Below are 21,304 nucleotides of genomic sequence, written 5' to 3' on the forward strand. Positions count from 1 at the left end.
AAGGCCTGCGACTCAACCATACAGACTAAGGATTTTGTACATCTAAATCTAACTGTCAGACTCAAATCTTTCAGTAACTGCAACTCCAACAACGTCATCTATGCCATTGTATGCCCATGCAACAAGATTTATATTGGACAGACCCAGCAAAAATCAAAGCACGGATACTCCAGCACATGAGCAGGATTCGTTGCGATGTTGAAGGCGCACCACTGGTAGAACACTTCAAGTTGAACAATCACTCTCCTGAAAGCCTGCGCTGGTTAGTCATAGAAAGAGCAACACTTGGTCCAAGGGGTGGAAACATCTCGGATATTCTCAATATTCGAGAACTCAAATGGATGTATTTCTTCAACTCAATTGAAACCGGCCTCAACGAATCTGACAGCTCATTCTCTCAGCTGGCCATACTACCTTAACTGTTGAATCATTTGATCTCCCTACCACATTATCAGGATGTTGCCACTCCCAGGGTGCCCCCGCACATGACCATTCCACAGGGTGGGATGGTATGATTGCTTGTGCACTAAACTGTGGAGCCTTTACCCTCATGCTCGAGAGGTACGCTCTATTATTTCTGACAATCATGGTTTTATGTCTAACTCCATCAAGTTATCATAGACATACTGGTCATTTAATATATTGAAGAGGTGTTGAGCTTTTACCCTCATGTTTGACGAGGTACGCTCTTATTACATGCTCCTTGTTCAGTTTCATTTTTTCATTTTTTCATTATTGTGCTTTCTTAAATGTATTGGCAACTGTATAATACCATGATAATTGTATTATCTCAATACGGGCGCACGTGGATAGTCATTCTAGTTTTAGTATTTCCTCCGATTCCCTCCTGTCCTAATGCCACTGCCTAACCTCGCAGTCTGTTAGCTAGCTTCATTACCCAACCGGGTAGTCACGTGGTTCATCACCATGACTCCCAGCTCTAACCAGGAAGCGCCTCTGTGAACATCGCAACCCGCGCTCGGATTTTTGCGAGTCACTCGGACCGAGTAAGTGCATCTCGTACCGCCGCCTCATTCATTGCTATTTTCCAACCCATGTAGTTTTACTCACTAATCCCTATTTTGCCATCCCGCCCAGACTCATCTCGATCCCGTAAAGTGCCAGATGTCATGAACCGTCGATTGATCTGACCGTTCATCCCTATGAGAATATTCGGTAAGCCACGCGGCCCCCGCCATATGTTTTACTATTTTATTCTCATGTTGTGCCACTGAGTTTATTTCGTGGCTTGTTAATCCCCTTAGATACAGCAACACGCTACTGGAGTCTAATTGAACCATCGGCCCGACCTGTCCTCTACGACACGCGGACCTTTTGGTAAGTGTTCTCAACGCGCCCGCTCTGCAGCGCCAACATTGAATCCTTTTACTATACCAATCAGGGCAACCCCCATGTTAGCTCCGAATTGATTCAAGGGTGTACGTGTTACCCACAGGTACACGTCAGCACTCATTTTGACTACCCTGAGTTTTTACGGTCCAGTATATCACGGCACGCGGACTATAATCCATAGCTCTTCTTGTGTCCGCTTGGCATTTTTAATGTCGTTATTTGTATTACATCCTGTTACTGTGTTCAATGGTAGGCCTTAATGTATGTACGCCAGGTTGATTCTAGTGCTGTTATTGGACCCACAGGTACACGCCAGCTTACGGCGATTACCGCGAGGTTCGTGTCGTACTCTCTTGGTCGCGCCCTCATTCGTTCTTACATCCATTTGTGCACGCTCTTGCCATTAGCGTTTTTCCCGGGGGAGCTCCCCCTAAGGACCGTTTTGGCAGCGTACCTAACTGTATTCTGCTCCCTGTTTGACAGCATGGTTCACAGGCCCTAGTCCGGCTATGCTTACCAGTCCCATTCTCCTCCCAGGCGTCCATCCCGACCCTGTGTCCCCACATCGGGCATATATTGTATATAAGTCTTTGAGTATTTATACTACGTCATAATTTCTGGTCACCATAGCTCTCGCCTAGACTCTAACCAGTCTGTCTCTACCTATGTGATATATCTGAGGCTTATTTAGTACCCTCTAATACTTAATTTATATCCTTAATAGGTCCTTTGCCCCTTCCCCTATGGTCCTGATGAAGACCCCACAGCAAGGTTAACCGATCCTGCAACCACTAGAGGGTCGAAACGTCGACTGTTTGTTTTTACTGTGGCAACGTCACGCCAGAAATTGTATATACACTGTACTCCTTGTCGTTTGCCTTTCTTTGATTAATAATACTATGCGGTATGCAAGTTGTTGCTACTTTTGTGATAGCATAAACAAGTGCTTTAAAGATTGATTTTACTGTCACTTAACCTCACCACTGCACTATCTCCTCACCATCACGCTCCCTTTCCCTCCTCGGGGCACTGTATGACGATAATACAGTTGATTGTTTTTGAAATAATGTATATCAAATATACTTTATCCCACTGTGAATTAAATTGTGTGGATAAAATCATCTGTTGTTGAGTAATTCCATTGATAAAGTGTATGTAATCATTTCCTCAAATACACTGGGACCCTCTCCTCTCAGTAAATACTGTTGAAGCAGAGACATTCAGGGAATTGGAGAAAGACACTGAAAATATGTACATAGATGAAAAAAGCAGTAATAGATAAGATATTTTACCTATTCAAACACATGATCATTGGGGAAATAACAAGGAGGGTATCCATCCTAATAACCTGTGATTATGTGCCATTTTCTTCTGCTCTTCAAAGGATTTGTTTACAATCGTTATCGAAGTTTACTTGTCAAAGTCTCTGCTTCCTCACCAAATTTGATTATGTCTGTTTAAGAGCACATTGCTTAAGTGCTGTCCGAATTGCGCTTTAGAAGACGTATTATTATTATTGTAGGTTCTAATACAATGCCATTAAGTGCTGACTGTTGATTCTTATATGTGAATATCTCTTTGTGGGTTTTCTAAACATCTGTCTCGTCAGTGCCCTGTTGGTGACTGTTATTAAGCGGTCAAGGAAAGCTAATTACTATCCAATCATAGTGTTCTTAAAGTGTAAATATGAGTCATGTTGCTTGGGTCACTTTCTTCATTGCCTATCATCAGGATGTCGCCAAAGTATTGATGCCATTGTCTTCTGTTGCTGGCAAAAGGATTAGGGTAATATTTTTATGCAATCAGATTTGAAAGTATGGACATACAAATTCAAGTTCCTTGTATTTGGTGGTAGATATCCTTTTCAAAGCAGAATTTGTTTATCGGAGGGCAATTTATGTGTATTCCATCACACACGATACTGGAGTCTCATGAGACCAGTAAGTTGTTCCAAGAAGATCTTACACCTTCTCAAGGTAGCACTTACTGGTATTACTAGGAGCAAACCGTCAAAGCAAAAATCCAGCTATGGCTAAAGCAGAGCCTGTGAGGAAACACATTGTCGGTGAAAGTTTAAATTTTTTAACTTACTGTGGCCCAGTAATTAGTTTTGTGCACGGAATTGATACAAATGTGTCTGAGAGGAGGTATGCAAGTGCCTGGAAGTGTAGCCTTCCTACTCTTCTCAGATTATTAAAAACAAGGTTGCGTGAACATAGATAAATCATGATTTTTCTGAGAACATAAAAACAGTAAGGATTTGCAGTGTGATCACCAAGTCAATTCTGGGTAAAAACAATTTAAATACTATTTAGGAAGAGACAACACACATTCAAGGAATAGGAGAAAGACACTGAACATATGTACATCAATGAAAAAAGTAGTAATATCTAAGATATTTTACCTATTCAAACACATTATTGGCACATTTCCGAAGAATCGAAACATGTTCGTCACAATCACAGCTGTTACTGGATATTTTAGCGTGCATCATCTTGACAGGTTGTTCTTTGTTCATTTCCTTCCATCTAAAGGTACAAGGACGGAAATGATCACATGGGTGAACATAGAGATGATGAGAAGGAGTTGGTACCACGGAGCCCCATTGCATCTGTGTCCCTTGGTGCCTGCAGAGACTTCTTCTTTCGGCATGGAGCTTCTCGTGGTAAAAAGTCCACCATGCACATTGAGCCCGTGAAACTGCAGCTGGAACATGGCAGCTTACTGATGATGAACTATCCCACTAATGTCCATTGGTACCACAGCCTGCCCGCCCGAAAGAAGATACTGGCACCAAGAATTAACCTGACGTTTCGCAAAATTATTTGTGTGAAGTGAATGTGTGTTGAAACCTGTCTTTTGGTGTGTAGGTTACAAGCTGTGGCATAATGCAAAATTCTATGAAACCTCGCAAAAGTGGGTGAAGCCCCCTAAAATGCAATTTCGTCTAGTCCCTCACAGATAAGACCACTGGAGTCTTCTGAGAGGTAGGGGACTACGTGGACCATATAGGTTGCGGAATCCCATGTTATGCTCCTCGAATTAAGCGAGTTCAAATGAAGTCCTCTTCTACGCCAGCTGCCCTAGCTGAAAACACATTTTAAAATAATGATTAGTCGTGTAACGATTTAAATAGCACATTTGCTAATGCTGAAAAGATTTTCTAACTGGTAATACTTCATTACAGTTAGACGATTGTTGTTCTAATGACTGAATAAAACAACGATCAGGAAAGGCAGTCTGAATCGGGAAATATGAGCATTCGCAACAACTGAAAAAACTGGTGTGTGAGTAATACGTAAAAACAATGTGACTAATTTTTACAATGACAGTTATAAATTTGATGGAAAAGTAAAGTGATGTAGCTCATTAAAAGACACTTGCTGTGTTTTAGTTCTTCGGTATTTTGAATGGTTAATAAGGTAAACCATATTTGTCATATTTAAGGTTCAGCTCCCTTCGTGGTTCTTTGTGTCCTGATGCCAGGATCCTCCTCGGCTCCCTCTGTGTGTGTCTTGATGATTTGGTCTCTGCCCGCTTAAGTGCTCCTCTTGGTCTGCTCCCAAACACCTCTTCTCAACAGTCCTCTGTTTCTTGATGTAATGTATCTGCTCCCCTTAGACACATTTATTTACTCCCTCTTCAAATTTGGCTAACGTGCCATCAGAAGGCAGTCTTTTACAGTGGGCTTCAAGAAAAGGGAGCGTAAAGCATGCAGTAAGAAGCCATATCCTTCCGTTGCAAGTTTCTTTTCTCCTCCAGAAGACTGCTTGCATCATTTACGTATTGCAAAGCTATCAGCAGCTGATGTAATCCCATTTTTGGAATAGGGCGCCCACCTCCTCGAGCACCAACCAAATGCTTCATTTCAGGTTGTGTTAGGGGCCAGTTTTTATGCACACAGTGTGGTTGATGATTGTTGGCCAGCGAGACAGTTGTGAAAAACGGGAGGAGCCAGATAAATTACTACACTGGTGTGAAATGGTTATGATAGATCTCCTGAGGCGGAAGCCGGGAGTGCGACCTGTATAATTTTAACTATTTGAGAGTCACTTGTGTGTATTTTATTCACTTACCCCTCTCCCCCTCCTGGCACCACATCAGGGCACCAGATTGCTCCTGGCCACGCCGCGCAGCGGATCTCAGCGCTGCCGCGGTAGAACCATTACAACTCTTGCCGCCATTCCCTGACGCTCGTGGAGGCCACGCCCCTTTCCCGAAGGCCACGCCCACCGCCGTACCTGTATATAAGACGCTGAATGCAAGCGCCTTGTGTATTTTATGATAGATCTCCTGAGGCGGAAGCCGGGAGTGCGACCTGTATAATTTTAACTATTTGAGAGTCAATTGTGTGTATTTTATTCACTTACCCCTCTCCCCCTCCTGGCACCACATCAGGGCACCAGCTTGCTCCTGGCCACGCTGCGCAGCGGATCTCAGCGCTGCCGCGGTAGAACCATTACAACTCTTGCCGCCATTCCCTGACGCTCGCGGAGGCCACGCCCCTTTCCCGGAGGCCACGCCCACCGCCGTACCTGTATATAAGACGCTGAATACAAGCGCCTTGTGTATTTTATGATAGATCTCCTGAGGCGGAAGCCGGGAGTGCGACCTATATAATTTTAACTATTTGAGAGTCACTTGTGTGTATTTTATTCACTTACCCCTCTCCCCCTCCTGGCACCACATCAGGGCACCAGCTTGCTCCTGGCCACGCCGCGCAGCGGATCTCAGCGCTGCCGCGGTAGAACCATTACAACTCTTGCCGCCATTCCCTGACGCTCGCGGAGGCCACGCCCCTTTCCCGGAGGCCACGCCCACCGCCGTACCTGTATATAAGACGCTGAATACAAGCGCCTTGTGTATTTTATGATAGATCTCCTGAGGCGGAAGCCGGGAGTGCGACCTGTATTTTTTTAACTATTTGAGAGTCACTTGTGTGTATTTTATTCACTTACCCCTCTCCCCCTCCTGGCACCACATCAGGGCACCAGCTTGCTCCTGGCCACGCCGCGCAGCGGATCTCAGCGCTGCCGCGGTAGAACCATTACAACTCTTGCCGCCATTTCCACGCCTTATTTTCAGAGGCCACGCCCCCCTATTGCCGGTCACTTCCCTAAAAAAAAATGTGCATCTTCCGTACGCGCAGCGGACGAGCGCAGCAGGCGCGACGTTTGCGCGCCGAAGGCGCGCCTAAGGCAAGCCCGTCTGCGCCCGTCCGTGCCAAGGTAGCGCCATGGGCCAGTTATGCTGCCTGTCATGGCCCCACACCTCTGGTTCAGCTTCCTTCTGGTCCCCCCTACTCTAGAGAGGAGCTCATACAAATAGGTAAGCACCATGCGAAAAAGGAACATTTTCCTTGTTACACACGTCACATCCAAGAGCCGACTTTTTGTGCGATGACCTCTTAAAATGTGGGCTTTTGAATGTTCGGTCCCTGCCTAAACACAGTACGGAGATCCAACTCTTGATTGACACTCACAAATTAGACATCCTTTTTATGACGGAAACTTGGACTCGCCCTGATTGTTTGGTCGACCCTGGCTTTGCGTGTCCTCCTGGGTTCAAATTTCTTCATTCTCCTAGGCCTACTGGAAGAGGTGGGGGGGTGGGAGTTATTTTTAGAGCACCCTGCAGCATTAAGGTCCTCACTTTAGACCCTACTATAGGTACTGAGCTTTTAGGTCTAGCAATTCAGGCCCATTCCGGGACTACTGTCACTGGGATAGTATGCTATCGCCCGCCAGGGGCGTTCAGTCTTCAACAGCAACAAGCGCTACTAACTACCCTGACTAATCTCACCCTTTCTCATCACAAGCTACTTATCCTTGGTGACTTTAATCTCTGGCGCAATGGTTCCCTTGACTCGGGTCTTGGTAACCTACTTCAGGCCTGTGAAAGTTTCGGCCTCTCTCAACTGGCTAGTAAACCCTCCCACAAAGCGGGTCATCTCCTAGACTTGGTCTTTGCGGCACCCGATCTGGTGGCGATGGGGGAAACCTTACCTATGGACTGGACAGACCATTCACTCGTTAAATTCCTTATTCACAAGAACGGCGGTCCTCACAAGGCTCCGGTGTTGATTAGGGATTTTAAGTGCAGAGACTGGAGGGCTCTTACGCGTTTGCATTCCACCGGTGAGGTGTTCCATATGGCTCAGCTCTTTAATGAGAACAAGAAAATTGACGAAAACTACACCTCTCTCTGTACCAAAATCACTGCGGTCCTTGATGCCCATGCCCCTTTAAAAACCCACAGCTGTAAGGGTAAGGACTCCGCCCCCTGGTTTAATGACGACCTAAAAAACCTAAAACAGGGATGCAAACAAGCAGAGAGAAAGTGGAGACGCGATTATAATGATACCTTTAAAGAGGTGTGGAAAAATAAGATCCTCGCTTACAAGAATCTGATTAAAAAATCCAAAACAGAATACTATTCCTCCCTGATCTGTAATACCACCAACAATTCCAGGAGTATTTTTAATATACTGTTAACGCGGGATTTCTGGTCTATTGTTATAGATCTAGATCCCAACTCAGGTCGACTGAACCGTTGGTACCTGTCATAGAGTAAAAGGCAATCCACTACAAGGTCAATCAATTAATGACTTACACCACTCTAAAGAACCACTTACTCTTAATAAGTTTAAAAGTTTATTACAAAGCCAAACTTAACTGAAGATACAAACATCTCAATATAAGGTTCAAAAGATATACGGGTATCAATACAAACATACATTTTCTAAATGCTCTTAGTCGGCAGAAGAATATTACCAAAACCAATTCAAAAATCATCAAAGTTGCAAGAATAGACACAAGCTGTAGCTTATGAGTCATTTACAGAAAGGAAGAAAATGCTGGTTAGACTGTCCCTACACTAGACTAAGTGACATCCCTACTTAGCAAAATCTTAACCTAAAAAGGTGTCAGCAGTGGTGACTTCCAAAGAAGATCACTCACTTCCCTTAGTCTTCGTTGTAAATCGGTGTCTCGCAGTTAACCTATCTGCCTACCCATCCGCTCTCTTAGGTTCCTCAGACCATCTGCCTTAACTCCACCCAGGGGTGCTGTCCCTAATACAAAATCACATTTACAATAGAAACGCCCTTTAGAGACGCCCCTCACGTGGTGTTGGTTCTGGTATTTTCCATGCTGATACTCCTCTGGGCCCATCGTTAGCGTTGACCTTGCTTCCCAGGCTCCTCTCCGGCAGGACGGTACTCCCCCAGAAATTCCTGAAGCCTCCTCCAGGCCTGTGCCTGGCGCCCTGAACAAAAGTCTATTAATCACTCTCTTGATTGGAACCTCCTCGCACCTGCAAACAGACACTTGTACTGTGGGCCCCAAATTCCGGCCTCCACTGTATCTTCTAAGTCGTAAACCATCGAGCAAGCTCCACAAATTGTGCCTAGCACGACCTTTCTCTAACGAGCACATACAGATCAAAAGAAACGACTTTGTCTATTCAGGCCTATTAAAAATACATGAACGGGCCTGTGCACTCTGCAAACCTTTAATTTCTTAGTTTAAACAGTATTCTAACTTATTACACACAATGATTATATGAAACATCTATAAAACATATATTTCAGTTCTATGATCAAAAATACCTTGAATTATAACAACATCAAAATCCATCATCGTGTAAGAGTGTAACAGCATCTGGTACTCTATGTGAACTGCCATGTGGCCTACACATTTCTACATTAGCAGAATTACATTTTCCCCTACCACAGCCATACAACATGGGATTTCAACATCTTCTAACATCTCTACAAACATCTACATTAGTTCTTCACACTTGATATAAGTATTCTATTTTCAATTAAACACTCTTATATATTTTCTCTCTATAAATTCGACACTCTTATATAATGTTTACTAAACTAATACAACGTGCTTGTAAATATGGTGCACTTCTATATTTTCTTGATTAGCGCTCTCTCAATACTAAATAGCGTCACCAACCCGGATTGTTCCAAGAATGCGATCGTCCCGTCCCAAGACCTGTGCGATAACCTTGCTGTCTTTTTTAAAGAAAAAATTGAACTCATCCTTAAGGACTTGGAAATTCCCCAGGATCTCGCCCCTCCCTCCGACCTGAAACCTGGCTCAGGTCGACCTGAAACCTGGCTCTTCGGTGGACCGGTCGGTTGGCCCTGTCACGGCTAAGAAGGAAATGCTACTCAAGTTTCCACCACTTACATATGAGGCCTTCACCAAGCTGGCCAGAGGGATTGTCTCCGGGTCTCCTCTGGATCCGGTGCCTCCCAAAATTTGGAAGGAGTTTAAGGATGAACTATTCCCCTCCCTCCTCCAAATTTGTAACCAATCCCTAGTGACTGGCACCGTTCCAGCCCAATGGAAACGGGCGTTAGTCTCTCCTTTGTTAAAAAAGCCTTCCCTAGACCCTGATTGCTCAAAAAATTACAGGCCCATCTCCCTGCTGCCTTTCCCTGCCAAGGTAGTGGAGCGGTTAGTTAGCAACACCCTCTCCGACTATCTGGAATGTCATCAAGTACTAGATGGGGACCAATTTGGTTTTCGGCCTGCCCACGGAACCGAAACAGCCCTTATCACTGCTATGGATGAGCTTCAAAGGCGTGCAGACAGAAGGCAGGCAGCGTTCCTGATCCTGCTTGATATGTCTGCCGCCTTTGACACGGTGAACCATCAAATACTACTGAGGCGGCTGTTTGAGGCAGGAGTAAGAGGCACAGCGCTGCAATGGTTTCAATCCTTTCTGCAGGACAGGCAGCAGGCAGTATCCATGCCACCTTTCCAGTCAGCCTTCTCCCTGGTAACGCATGGGGTACCTCAGGGCTCAGCAATTAGCCCAATACTTTTTAACTTATACCTCAGACCTCTAATTTCACTCGTCAAAAGTTTTAACATCAGGATCATCAATTACGCTGACGACACGCAGAGGTCCTACACAACTGTCTGCGTGACACGTCTCGGTGGCTACAAGACAATTCCCTTCAGTTCAACACAGGGAAAACGGAGGTGCTCTTTAGTGCCGGAACTAGGATTTCCCGACCGTTTCCAACTAACTTTTGGCCCCGGAAATAGGGTCCAATGTACGGCCGGTGGAAGCAGTCCACAATCTAGGGGTTATGCTGGATCATAGGCTCAGTATGGAGTCGCATGTTCAAAAGACGTCTGCCTGCTGTTTTGCTATCCTTCGTTCCCTAAGGAAAGTTCTGCCCCTCCTACCCACCCATGCCCGTGCCCAAGTAGTTAGATGCACCATCCTTAGCAGGTTGGACTATTGCAATGCCCTCCTGCTTGGGTCCCCTGAGTTCCTGCTGGACAGGCTCCAGAGGGTCCAATCAGCAGCTGCTAAGCTGGCTCTGGGGCTTCTAAGAAGATCTCATGGCCCGTCCGCCCTGGCAGCCCATAAGACAGAGGATACAATTCAAGGCCCTCTGCATAGTCTTTAGAGCTCTCCATGTAACTGGCCCAGCCCCCTTACAATCGAAATTTGCCTGGTACACTCCTACACGACAGCTTCGCTCCTCTGAGGCTAAATTGGTAGTCGTGCCCAGATTCAGGAAAGTCGGAGCCGGAGGCAGATCCTTTGAGGTGGCAGCTGTCAGACTATGGAATACTCTCCCTGTTGAGGTTCGGCACCTCACTGAACTCCTCCCGTTCAGAAGAAGGATTAAAACCTGGCTATTCCCCTGTTAACTCACCTGTAAGCTCACACTCCCTGTGAATTTTATTTCCGTCTCCTCTGATCTTATCAGCGCCAGGATGCCTGCAATGGTGACAGTTGCGCTTTACAAATTCTCAAAATAAATAAATAATAAATAATGCCTACCATCCAAATAACATCTTTATTTGTCATTGAAGATTACTGAAGTGCACACCATATGTTCATGTCCCCCTTGTAGCAAGTTTAATTTTTTTGCTTTATGGGGACCACTGAAGCAAAACCCTGCAGCCTCCCGTTTGGGTAGTCCCTTTTCCTACTGTATTATTTCTTGGGGATCGTTGCAGGAGGGCAATCCCCAGGGACTGATCCACCCACTGGACACCATGAAGGGGGGTGGCATATGCCACCCACAGGCATGGGTAAGTGCTCCACCAATTAAAAAAAATATATATATATTCTTTCCGCCCTCCCTTGATGGCGCATTTGGGGTTTGAGGGAGATCTTAAACCTATACACCCAGCTGAATCCAGGGTGGTGTGGCTTGCCTGGATCTCACTGTTTTCTTACCACAATACTATGTAAGCCTCAAAGGCCCGTTAAAATCATGCATTTTCCTCACATTTATGTGAGAGAAATTTCTGAAGTCTGCAGGGGAGCCACATAACTACAACCAACCACCATTCCCAAATTTCTCCTGATAAAAATGGCACCCAGCTTTTGTGGCAGGTGCCATTATCTGAGATAACAACGGACGAAACAAGGGACAGTACTAAACCATCCTGACCTAATTTGGTTACCATTTTCATTGATTCCTGTTACGGGCAATAGGCCTTGCCACTCAAGTAGAGAGCCATGTTGATCAGGAGAAAGATGGGAATGCTGGATTAATTGTGAGTAAAAATGTGTGGGATTTCAACCAATGTTTGAGGTTGGTAAGCATTCTGGGTAAGAAAACGTAGTGAGATCCATGCAAGTAACACCAACCTGGACTTCCTGGGTGTTAAGATTTCTGAAAAATCTGGGTTTAGTAGGTTTCCCTCGGTGCCGAAACAGCCCTGGCCTAAGTACTGCAGGCCCTCACATCTCCAATATGCGTCAATTTACAAAGCGAAAATTAGAGGTCTCAATGTTACGTTTCGGGGCCTTCCTGCTGCGGGTGATAGGTCCACCCACGCAAATGAAGTACCATTTTATCGGGGGAAGAGTGGGAATACAGAACAATAGAACATTTGTAGTTATTAATTGAATTCCCCTGAATTTTGGGCTTTTATTGTTCAAATCTGTTTTATTGAGATGACATAATACATTAATACAATAGTATGTGATAAAGTTGATGTCCCACAGAGATTATCTGTGAATTGAGAAGCACTTGAGAAATAATAACAGTGAAAAAGAAAAACAATACACCAACAGTTTCCCTCCAAACTCCCAGCTCATACACACTCCAATAATTTACCCCAGATATTTCCTACTCTTGTAAACCGCTAGTCCCTGCCAATGTCTCAGAGGTAGCTGCCTGTAGGGCATCCCAGGGGTGGAGGGGAGGGCATCAAACGCAGCAGTCAGAGATATTTTGGGCATGTCAGTTCCCAAAACTCTGCAGAGATCATTGTAATGCATGGGGCCTACAGCTCCCAATATGCCTCTGGTTAATGGTTTGTCGACTGTTGTTCTCTTTTCCATACCCAGGATGTATCATAGCCTTTGAAGCCAAGCTGTGGGCATAGGTACTTTAGCTGAACCCAATTGGGAGGGTATCAACTGGGGCGCACCAGCAAGTACCTGTCTATATTTCAAAGGAAGGGATAGAGAATCGGGATGCCCCAAATTAACATAAGCTGGGTAGCACGGAAGTTGCATATCTAGATGGGTGTCTATTTCCGACAGGACTATGTCCCAGAATTGTCAGTTTCGGGCAATCCAACAGTAGAGGAAGGAGCGTTCCAGGTGCACCACAACCCCTCCAGCAATCCTCCTTGCCACTGGGATTTCCTCTGTAGAGTCTGAAAGGGGAAAGATACCAGTAAGTCGCTGTCTTAGTGGCAGTTTCTGTGCTTCCTGTGTTACAGGCCATGTGGTGCACACTGTGATTAATGCCCACCATTCTTTGCGAGTAAGTGGTCGTCCCAGCTCCTGTTCCCATCATTCCTGCCCCAGGGTCTTTTCTTTCGAGTGGGGTTGGAACAGGAAGGCGTGATGATAAGCTTTTCTCCATCCTTGTGGAGGAGCCATTTCTCAAAAGGGGAGACCCTCTGTGCAAGTCTGAGTGAGTGACTCAGTCTCTGATCTGTAGATAATGGAGCCGCTCCGTCTCAAATAGCCCATAGTCTGTTTTCAATTGCTTGAAAGGGGTGGGTCCACCCGCATTAAACAAGTGTTCGATGGACATGTCTCCGTATTGCTGTAATTCTGAAAATGCTGTGGGGTGTAGGCCCGGAGCAAAGTCTAGGTTTCTCAATATTGGCATAAGTGGTGAGGGGAAGGAGATCAGTCCATTCTGAGTGGCCACTCTACACCAGTCCGCCAGGGTGGCTCTAGTTACTGGGGAGGAACATAAGCCTCAGACTATGTTTCCCCAGCATCCAGGGAATTTTCCAGAGGTGCTTGCTCGCCACAGCGTGCTCCATAAAGCACCAGTGCTGTTTGGTCTCCGGGCGGCTCCATTCCACCAAGAAGCATAATTGCGAAGCTTGGGAGTAGTGCAGAAGGCTAGAGACCGTGAAGGGACAAGTCTGATTGCAGTACAAAGCGGCTGAGATTCGCCAGCACTGATTTGAGTATGCCTGCATGTGGGGTCAGTGAACGGGCCTGTAATAAGAATAGGGCGAGTATTGGTGACGTATTGAGGGCCTCCAGTGACTTCTGAAGGTTAATGATGAAACCGGACGTCGTCCTGCACCACCCCAACTCGTCTAGAAATGCTGTCAGGGAGACCAAGAGGGCATCTAGTGTGACCAGTACTCGTCAGTGTGAAGGCTGATGGTGTGTACCTTCCCTCCGAACCGCACCCCCGTAATCAGATCATCTTTGATTTTGTGTGCCTTGTCCCCAAGTGTTGAGCAAATGAAAGGGGGGACAGTGGGCAGATCTGGAAGGACCCTCTGCATATGAGGAAGGGGGCTAAGAGTACACCATTAACCCATACAGCCACTCTAGGATCGCTATAGCAACTGAGCACCCAGTTTCCAAACCTGGTTCTGAAGCCAAAGTGGCTTGGGGGGTGGACTCCAGATAGGGCCAATGAACTATGTCAAATGCTTTCTCAGCATCTACAGCCAAGAGCATCACCTTTCGCTGTGAGTGCTTCGCCTTGTCGACTTTGTGTAGGATCCTTTTGGTGCTGTCCCCACACTGTCAGTGAGAGATAAACCCAGACTGGTCTGGATCCACCAGGCCTGGCATGAGAGTTTAAGTGCGCCACCAGGATGCCGGTGAAGAGTTTGGCATCTATATTTATGAACAAGTTAAGGTGGTAAGAGCCACTGCTCCACCGGTCCTTCTCAGGTTTGAGAATCACAGAGATTGAGGCCTCCAACATGGTGCGGGGTAGGGTCCGCATGTCCACAAAGGAATTGAAAAGTGTAGTAGGAGTCGGTGCTATTGACTACAGAAAGTGTTATTGATTAGGGCTGTGAAACCATCTGGGCCAGGGGACTTAAGTAGTTGCAGGTGACCTATATATGAGACCAACTCTTCTATTCGAATGGCCACCTCCTGTGACTCCACCTGCTGCGAGGTCAGATGAGGTGTAGTCGAGTCCTGAAGATACTCATTCACATTGGCCTCCCGGGCTGGGCTTCAATTCCTGAAAGTTGACGCTATTCCTTTGTCAGTGGGTCAAAATCGCACCCACCCTCTCTGCCTGGCGCTTAGCTCGAAGGTTATGGGCAAGCAGTGTGCCACACTTGTCCCTCCTGTATAGAAGGCATGCTTTAAGCAAAGCAGTTTGCATTCTGCTCTGTCCATGTCTAAGCTATGCAGCTGGGGCTGAGAGGCTTCCAGCTTCTGCCAGATCCCTTGGGCTTCCTTCATCTTTTGATAGGCCTCCATTTCCCGTTCCTCTATGTCTCTCCTTTTTATTCTTATGCAGCCTGTTATCGGAAACAGAGGAGGCCTCTCACCACCTTCTTCAACGTCTCCCATAGTGTAGCAATATTAGTACCCGGAATGTCATTAATCTCTAAGTCGGTCACAACATGTGTAAGTTTCTGAAACATGTCCTGCCCATTGAATAAGCGGTCTTACATTCTCGAAGGGACGGCCAGCCGCTGGGGGCATATTGACCTGTAGGTTTAGAACAATGGCAGAGTGATCTGACAGAGTTCTTGGCGTGATCTAGCTGAGCTCTGTCTGAAGTGTCGGTGTTCCCAGAAAATAATCTCTTAGCATATGTTTTGTGGGCCAAGTAATAGTAGTGGATGTAGTCCCAAGTGTTGGTGTGGGCTGATCTCCATACATCCCTCAACCTCACCTCCTGTAACCACTGCACACCCCGCTTGGAGACAGCACCTGTCTGTCCTTAGCGTTGGCCAGATCTGACCCACTCATTGTTAAATACCAGGTTAAGGTCCCCTCCAAGCAAGACCGAGTGGTCGGGTTAATCTGACGTCTCCAGTATTGCTTGTTTCAGGAATCGCTCCTTGTTGCCAATCAGGGCATCAATAGAATCGATGGTGAAGAAGAGCCCCCATACTAGTATGTGATATAGCAGAAGTCTCCCCCAGATTTCTGCAATTTTGTGCCCTTCAAATCCCCTAAAAGAACAGAACAGTATAGCCACTCCCCCTGTCTTCGTGGGATTGGAGAAGAAGTATAGGCGTGTGTAGTGGGATGATTTCATCCTATGCCAATCTCGGGGCATAAGGTGTGTGTCCCAGAGGAGGCAGATGTCACCCCCTTTTTACTTAAGGTATGATAGCACCGTTTGCCGCTTTATGGGCTATCTTTGAGGAAAACCACCTTCAAGGTATCATGCACTGGGTGGAGAGTGATTGTGCGCTGATGTCTGTTGCCAGGTGATAAGCGCGGGATGCAACCGGGGCTTGGCGCAGCTTTATGGTGCAGTGAGTGTGGGATGGGGCGGCCTGTGTATGCAGTTGGGATTCCTTTCCTGAGTGAGTATTATCCTTTGGTAAACCCCCAATAACAACATAAATATGGAGACAACAAACAGTGCAGTAAATGCTGTCATCCTTCCAGGTGGTCTCATAGATGATCCAGAGACTGGTGTAATAATGCTCTGCATCTGATGTGCCGAAGATGCAGCTCTGGCCCCCCTCACCCACTGCTGTAGGTGGCACAAAGAGCATTCCGCAATTATGCAGCGGGTTTCTCATTGCCAGTGTTCAGTGGGCTTCCCTATTTAGCTAGTATCGGGGTTTTCTGTATCACTTGCCAGGCGAAGGCCGACAGGCAACCTCCCAACCCAGAGCAACTAAGGTGGGCGCCTCCCCCAAGATGGATGAGACCCTGGGAGAGTTTCTCCATCAGTTTCCTCCGGCATGTCTATCAGTTGACAGGCCTCTGACAGGGTTTTGAGCTAGTGTAGGGCTTCGTCACAGTGGAATGGGTGACTCAAGTTGTACGAGACACTTCAATTCTGAGAAACTCAATGACAGGTGCTGTAAGGTCAGGGCAGGGAGGTCTTGCTACAGGGCTATTTTGTGTTCGGGGAACTGCACTGGGTGGGTAGCCATTGCTTTGCGTAGGATAATTTCCTTGAGTTGGAACTTGTGGACACACACAAGAATGTCTGGGTGACAGCCCCCTCCAGCATTAGGATGCCCAGCTCTATGAACCCTGTCCAACCGTATGTTCATAATATGAAGAAAGAGGGCCTTTACGTAGTCCTTTATGTCCAAGCCCTCAGCCCCCTGCAGCACTCCTCAAATGCAAATGTTATTCCTGCAAGATCGATCTTCAAGGTCTTAAGTGTGGGCCTGTAGCATCGCTTGTTATTCCTGTAGGTGCAGGACTTCTTGTCATAGATGTTCAGCCTCCTCTCCTTGCACTGTCTCATTGTCCTCAAGTGTGGACACCCTATTGCCCATCTCCGCTCGATCGTGCTTGATATCTTTAAGGTCTTGTGAGAGTTTGCTTTTCACTGATTGGATGTCCTCACGGAGGGTAGCAAAATAAGCCTCCATAAATGACCTCGTTAGTCCGGCCTCCCCGTCTCCAGCCTTGGATGCCATTGATCACAGCTGAGACTGCAGTCCATCCCTGGAAAGGACCCCTGAGGCACGTGTGTTATGTTATGTTAGTAACTCTTTTATAGCGCGCGAATCACCCAGGGGCATCTCGGCACTGCCTAGAGGAACGTCACTGGTAGCGGGGTCCTGGGCTGTAGTAATCTAATACAAGAAGGCCTTTAGGTATTTCCTGAAGGTTTCATATGACGGAGTATCCCTCAGGGCCTTAGGCAAGCTGTTCTAATACTTGGGCGCTAGGAAGGAAAAAGCTCTGCCTCCAGTACGATTCAGACTGATGCGAGGGATCTGAAGCAATTGCAGGGAGCCAGAGCTGAGATTGCGGCCTGGAATGTGTTTTTTCAGTTTCTTTTGTAAATAGTGCGGGCCTCGGCCATTTAAAGTGTTGAATGACAAACAGCAAATTTTAGAGATGGATCGTTTATTTACCGGTAACCAGTGCAGTTCTTTTAGCAGAGGTACGGTTGGGGAGCCTGCTGGCATATTTAGGATCATTCTGGCGGCGGTATTTTGAATGACCTGTAGTTTATTTAGTAGTGTCACACCCACCTCGGCCAGCAAGGCATTTCCGTAGTCCAAGCGGCTGATCACCATCGCTTGGACCAGCGTTCTACGATGGGCAGTCGGCATATAGGGAAGGATTTTTCGAAGTAATCGTAGGCTGTAATAGCAGGAACTCGTGGCTGCTACGTGATCCTTCATTGACAACGATTGATCCAGTTTTACGCCCAGATTTGTAACACTCTGCTTGAGGACGGGGGCGATGCCCAACTGCGGGGTCCACCAATCATTGGACCAGACTGCCAAGGCATTTCCCAGTAACATGACTTCCGTTTTACCTGGGTTCAGCTGGAGACAGTTGTTAGTCATCCAGTTGGATATCGCCAATATACTCTTGGAGAAACAGGATTTGTCAGATTCTGGATTGGGGCCGATGGTAAACAGCAGCTGGGTGTCGTCAGCATATGAAATCGTTTCAAAACTCAGGGCTTCTACTGCTTTTGCCAGAGGGGCCATATAAATGTTAAATAGGGTTGGGCTTAAGCAGGAGCCCTGAGGAACACCCTTGTCCAGTAGTATTTTATCGGATTGGAATGGGCCCAAGATGAATGTTTGGGTTCTGTCAGCCAGAAAGTTCTGAAGCCATTTAAGGGCTAATCCCTGAATGCCACAGGAGGTTAGCCTCTCCGCGAGCCTTATGTGAGAGATGGTAGCAAAGGCCGCGGAGAGGTCGAGAAGGATCCGTATAGCTGATCCACCTGCATCTATTGTCATCCTCAGGGAGTCCGTCACGGCTAATAGGGCAGTCTCCGTGCTGAAACCTGGGCGGAACCCTGATTGTGAGGGGTCCAGGATAATGTTGGTTTCAAGGTAGCTACTCGGTTGCCTGTTGATAATACTTTCTAGCATTTTGGCCAGTAATGGAAAGTGCTCCTCCCCCATATGACTGCAGCTGTGGGGGTTTACTGAGCTGGTCTTCTGCCCACTTTCCTCAGCTCTCCTGGTTTTGAACAGTACCGTGTTTGTTATCTGAAATAATTATTTTCTGAAGATGCCTTGCATTGGATCATCAGCTTGGCTATGCAGTGCAAGGTGGCATTCCTTGCTTGGCCATCGGAGTGCAAGTGGCAGTGACTCTGCCCATGTACTGCTGTTTAGTGCACCATCAGCACCTCACAGCACTGGCACCAGGTAACCAGAGGCAGTACCAGTCGAGGAGGCTGCAGTGAAATCTGTGTTTTGTGACTTTGTCTCTTCTTCAGGCCAGACACAAACCCCACCACCCAAACAAAGAAGGTACCCATCCCTAATGATCTAGGAGAGTATTTACAGCTGCATGCAAGGATCTCGGTCAATGTGGTTTTCCTCCATTTATCTTGGTTCTTCTTGGCAGAACTGTAGTCTGCACAGGTGCAGTAAAGGATAGAAAAGTTGCTAGCCACATAAGGAACAAAATTAACTTTGAAAATCCAAAATTGCTCATTTAAATATGATTTTTCTGGGATATGAGTTATCCAGTGAGGGTAAGGGATGGTACCTGACTTTCTACAGAAATATGCCACTTTAGAATCTCCTTGTATGAAGGGATTTCTTAACTTCGGGAGAGCTTACTTCATAAATTATACTGTATATATACCAGTATAGAATTCCCCTCCCTCTCACATTTTCTGAAGAACACTGGACAGACAGAAACATATAAAGCTATCTTGTGTGGACTGCAGGCAGGCATGTTAGATTTAACAAATTTACAGATTAGGGATAAGAAAACAAACCTAGTTATTAAAATTATCCCAGTTTCTCAGACTACAGGGAAAATTCTAACTGTGGTGCAGTGGGGGTCTTCATTAACTGGCGGTCGACGCTGGGTAGGGTTGAAAAGGAACTGCCTGTGCTTGCACCGGTGGCTTCATTTTCGGTCCCAAGGGCAGGGCTGAAGGAGCATGCAGATATCCAAACCCCCACCAGAGCAGCGCAGAAGGGCGATCACGCCTCACTGGAGTAAACAATGGATTTTGTGGGCCTGTTGAGTAAGGTTTTACTGATTTTCCTGATATTATAACAAACAGTGCCTGCAGAAAGCAAACATACAACTGTGGGCTACTTATTAAGTTTGGTATTAGCCATGACCTTTTGGTTGTATTAAAATATATAAATGTATACAGCTAGAGATAGATATAGGGCCTTTCAACCAGCCCTCTTCATCCATTAGTCTGCTGTTATTCACATTTTCCTTCCGCTGAAAACAGCATATATTATGGGGCAGTGGGTCAGTCCGCTTCAGTCATTGGTTAACTTCACTGTGAATTATGCCATTCTGCCTCTTCACAAGGAACATGTCTGCATTCAAATTCAGACTAATCGGTTCTATGTACTTATTTGTCAATCTGTGCTTCTTCATACCAAAGACAGATTTTTGCTATCAGGCAAATTTGTTTTATACTGGCAACCCCAACAATAAAGTTTTGCAAATGCTATGAGAAAGTCAAAAGGCTGGCAGTGAATGCCAAACCTATTGGCTTTGCAAACGGTTGTTTAGCTACCTGATTTGCTAATGGGGACACTTTTTTTGTTGGGCCAAGCCTTAATTTCTGTTCTTGTCCAACTCCTAAATGCCTTGGTTGTAGCTCTCTCCCACCTGAAATTGGCTCTACTGCATGTGAGTACCATAATAAATTAACAGTGGCTGAAGTGGAATCGCCCCTCTTTTGTTGAAGTATGCTGAGCTATTGTGTATATAAGTTGGAATAATACTTTTTGTGTCTCTTTTAGCCTCTTTGTAGAAGTTCTTAGGATCACAGCATCGAGAAGCTAAGTGCTTTTTGGCATTTCCTCTTTGACATATCTCACCCACGCACACTCACTATTTTATAAGCATATGCCTGGCGTCTACAGAGGGCATATTGTTTCAGAAGAAAGTTCTTAGACAGGCCACAGAGATGTTATCAGCTCTGAAACAGCATCAGATACTGAGAGCATCATAAGGGGCGTAAAAGAGTTCTCTTCGCAAGCACAATCTTTTCAGTAGAGAGACAGTAGCAGGATAGCCCAGCCCACAGAGCAGACACATGGGGCAGCAAACACAGACCGCTCTCTTGGAACCACTACCAATTTTGTCCAGCTCAAAAATCCTCCATTCACTGTAGACGCTGGTTGTAAAGTCAACAATATATTCCTCACTTTGCAAACCTGGTGAATACTCCTGTGCCTCGCACTGACCTGCTTCCCTGGGGGCCTCGCACTTTGTGCTTGCACTCCGTTCACGGATCCACTGCCACAGTTCTGCTGCCCGCGCTCACCCCCCGCCGCCGCAAGCCTGGAAACATCACTGCGGCCGCCGTGTGGGGGAGACCCCGGGAGACTACCATCTCCAGCAGCACCCGCGGCCGAACGCCGCACGCAGCCTAATCGCGCCAGGAGGCGCCTAAATTTGCACGCCATTTCCGGTGGAGCGGGGAGAACTTTGCAAACCTGGTGAATACTCCTGTGCCTCGCACTGACCTGCTTCCCTGGGGGCCTCGTACTTTGTGCTTGCACTCCGTTCACGGATTCGCTGCCACAGTTCTGCTGCCCGCGCTCACCCGCCG

The 21,304-nt window shown here is 46.5% G+C and overlaps 1 protein-coding gene across 6 annotated transcripts in view; it reads left to right on the forward strand.

Annotated features, from left to right (window-relative positions):
• The window catches only part of ALKBH2 (alkB homolog 2, alpha-ketoglutarate dependent dioxygenase), a 126,324-nt gene extending 121,569 nt beyond the window's left edge, over positions 1-4,755 (forward strand). For all 6 annotated transcript variants that reach the window (XM_078667392.1, XM_078667390.1, XM_078667389.1 and 3 more), the window contains one exon: positions 3,888-4,755. In XM_078667392.1, coding sequence (XP_078523518.1) covers positions 3,888-4,191 — 304 coding nt within the window. In that variant the 3' untranslated portion in view covers positions 4,192-4,755. The remainder of the gene's footprint in view (positions 1-3,887) is intronic.
• Positions 4,756-21,304: the final 16,549 nt, after the last annotated feature.

The sequence above is a fragment of the Lissotriton helveticus genome, chromosome 11, assembly GCF_964261635.1.
Source record: "Lissotriton helveticus chromosome 11, aLisHel1.1, whole genome shotgun sequence".
Lineage (NCBI taxonomy): Eukaryota > Metazoa > Chordata > Amphibia > Caudata > Salamandridae > Lissotriton > Lissotriton helveticus.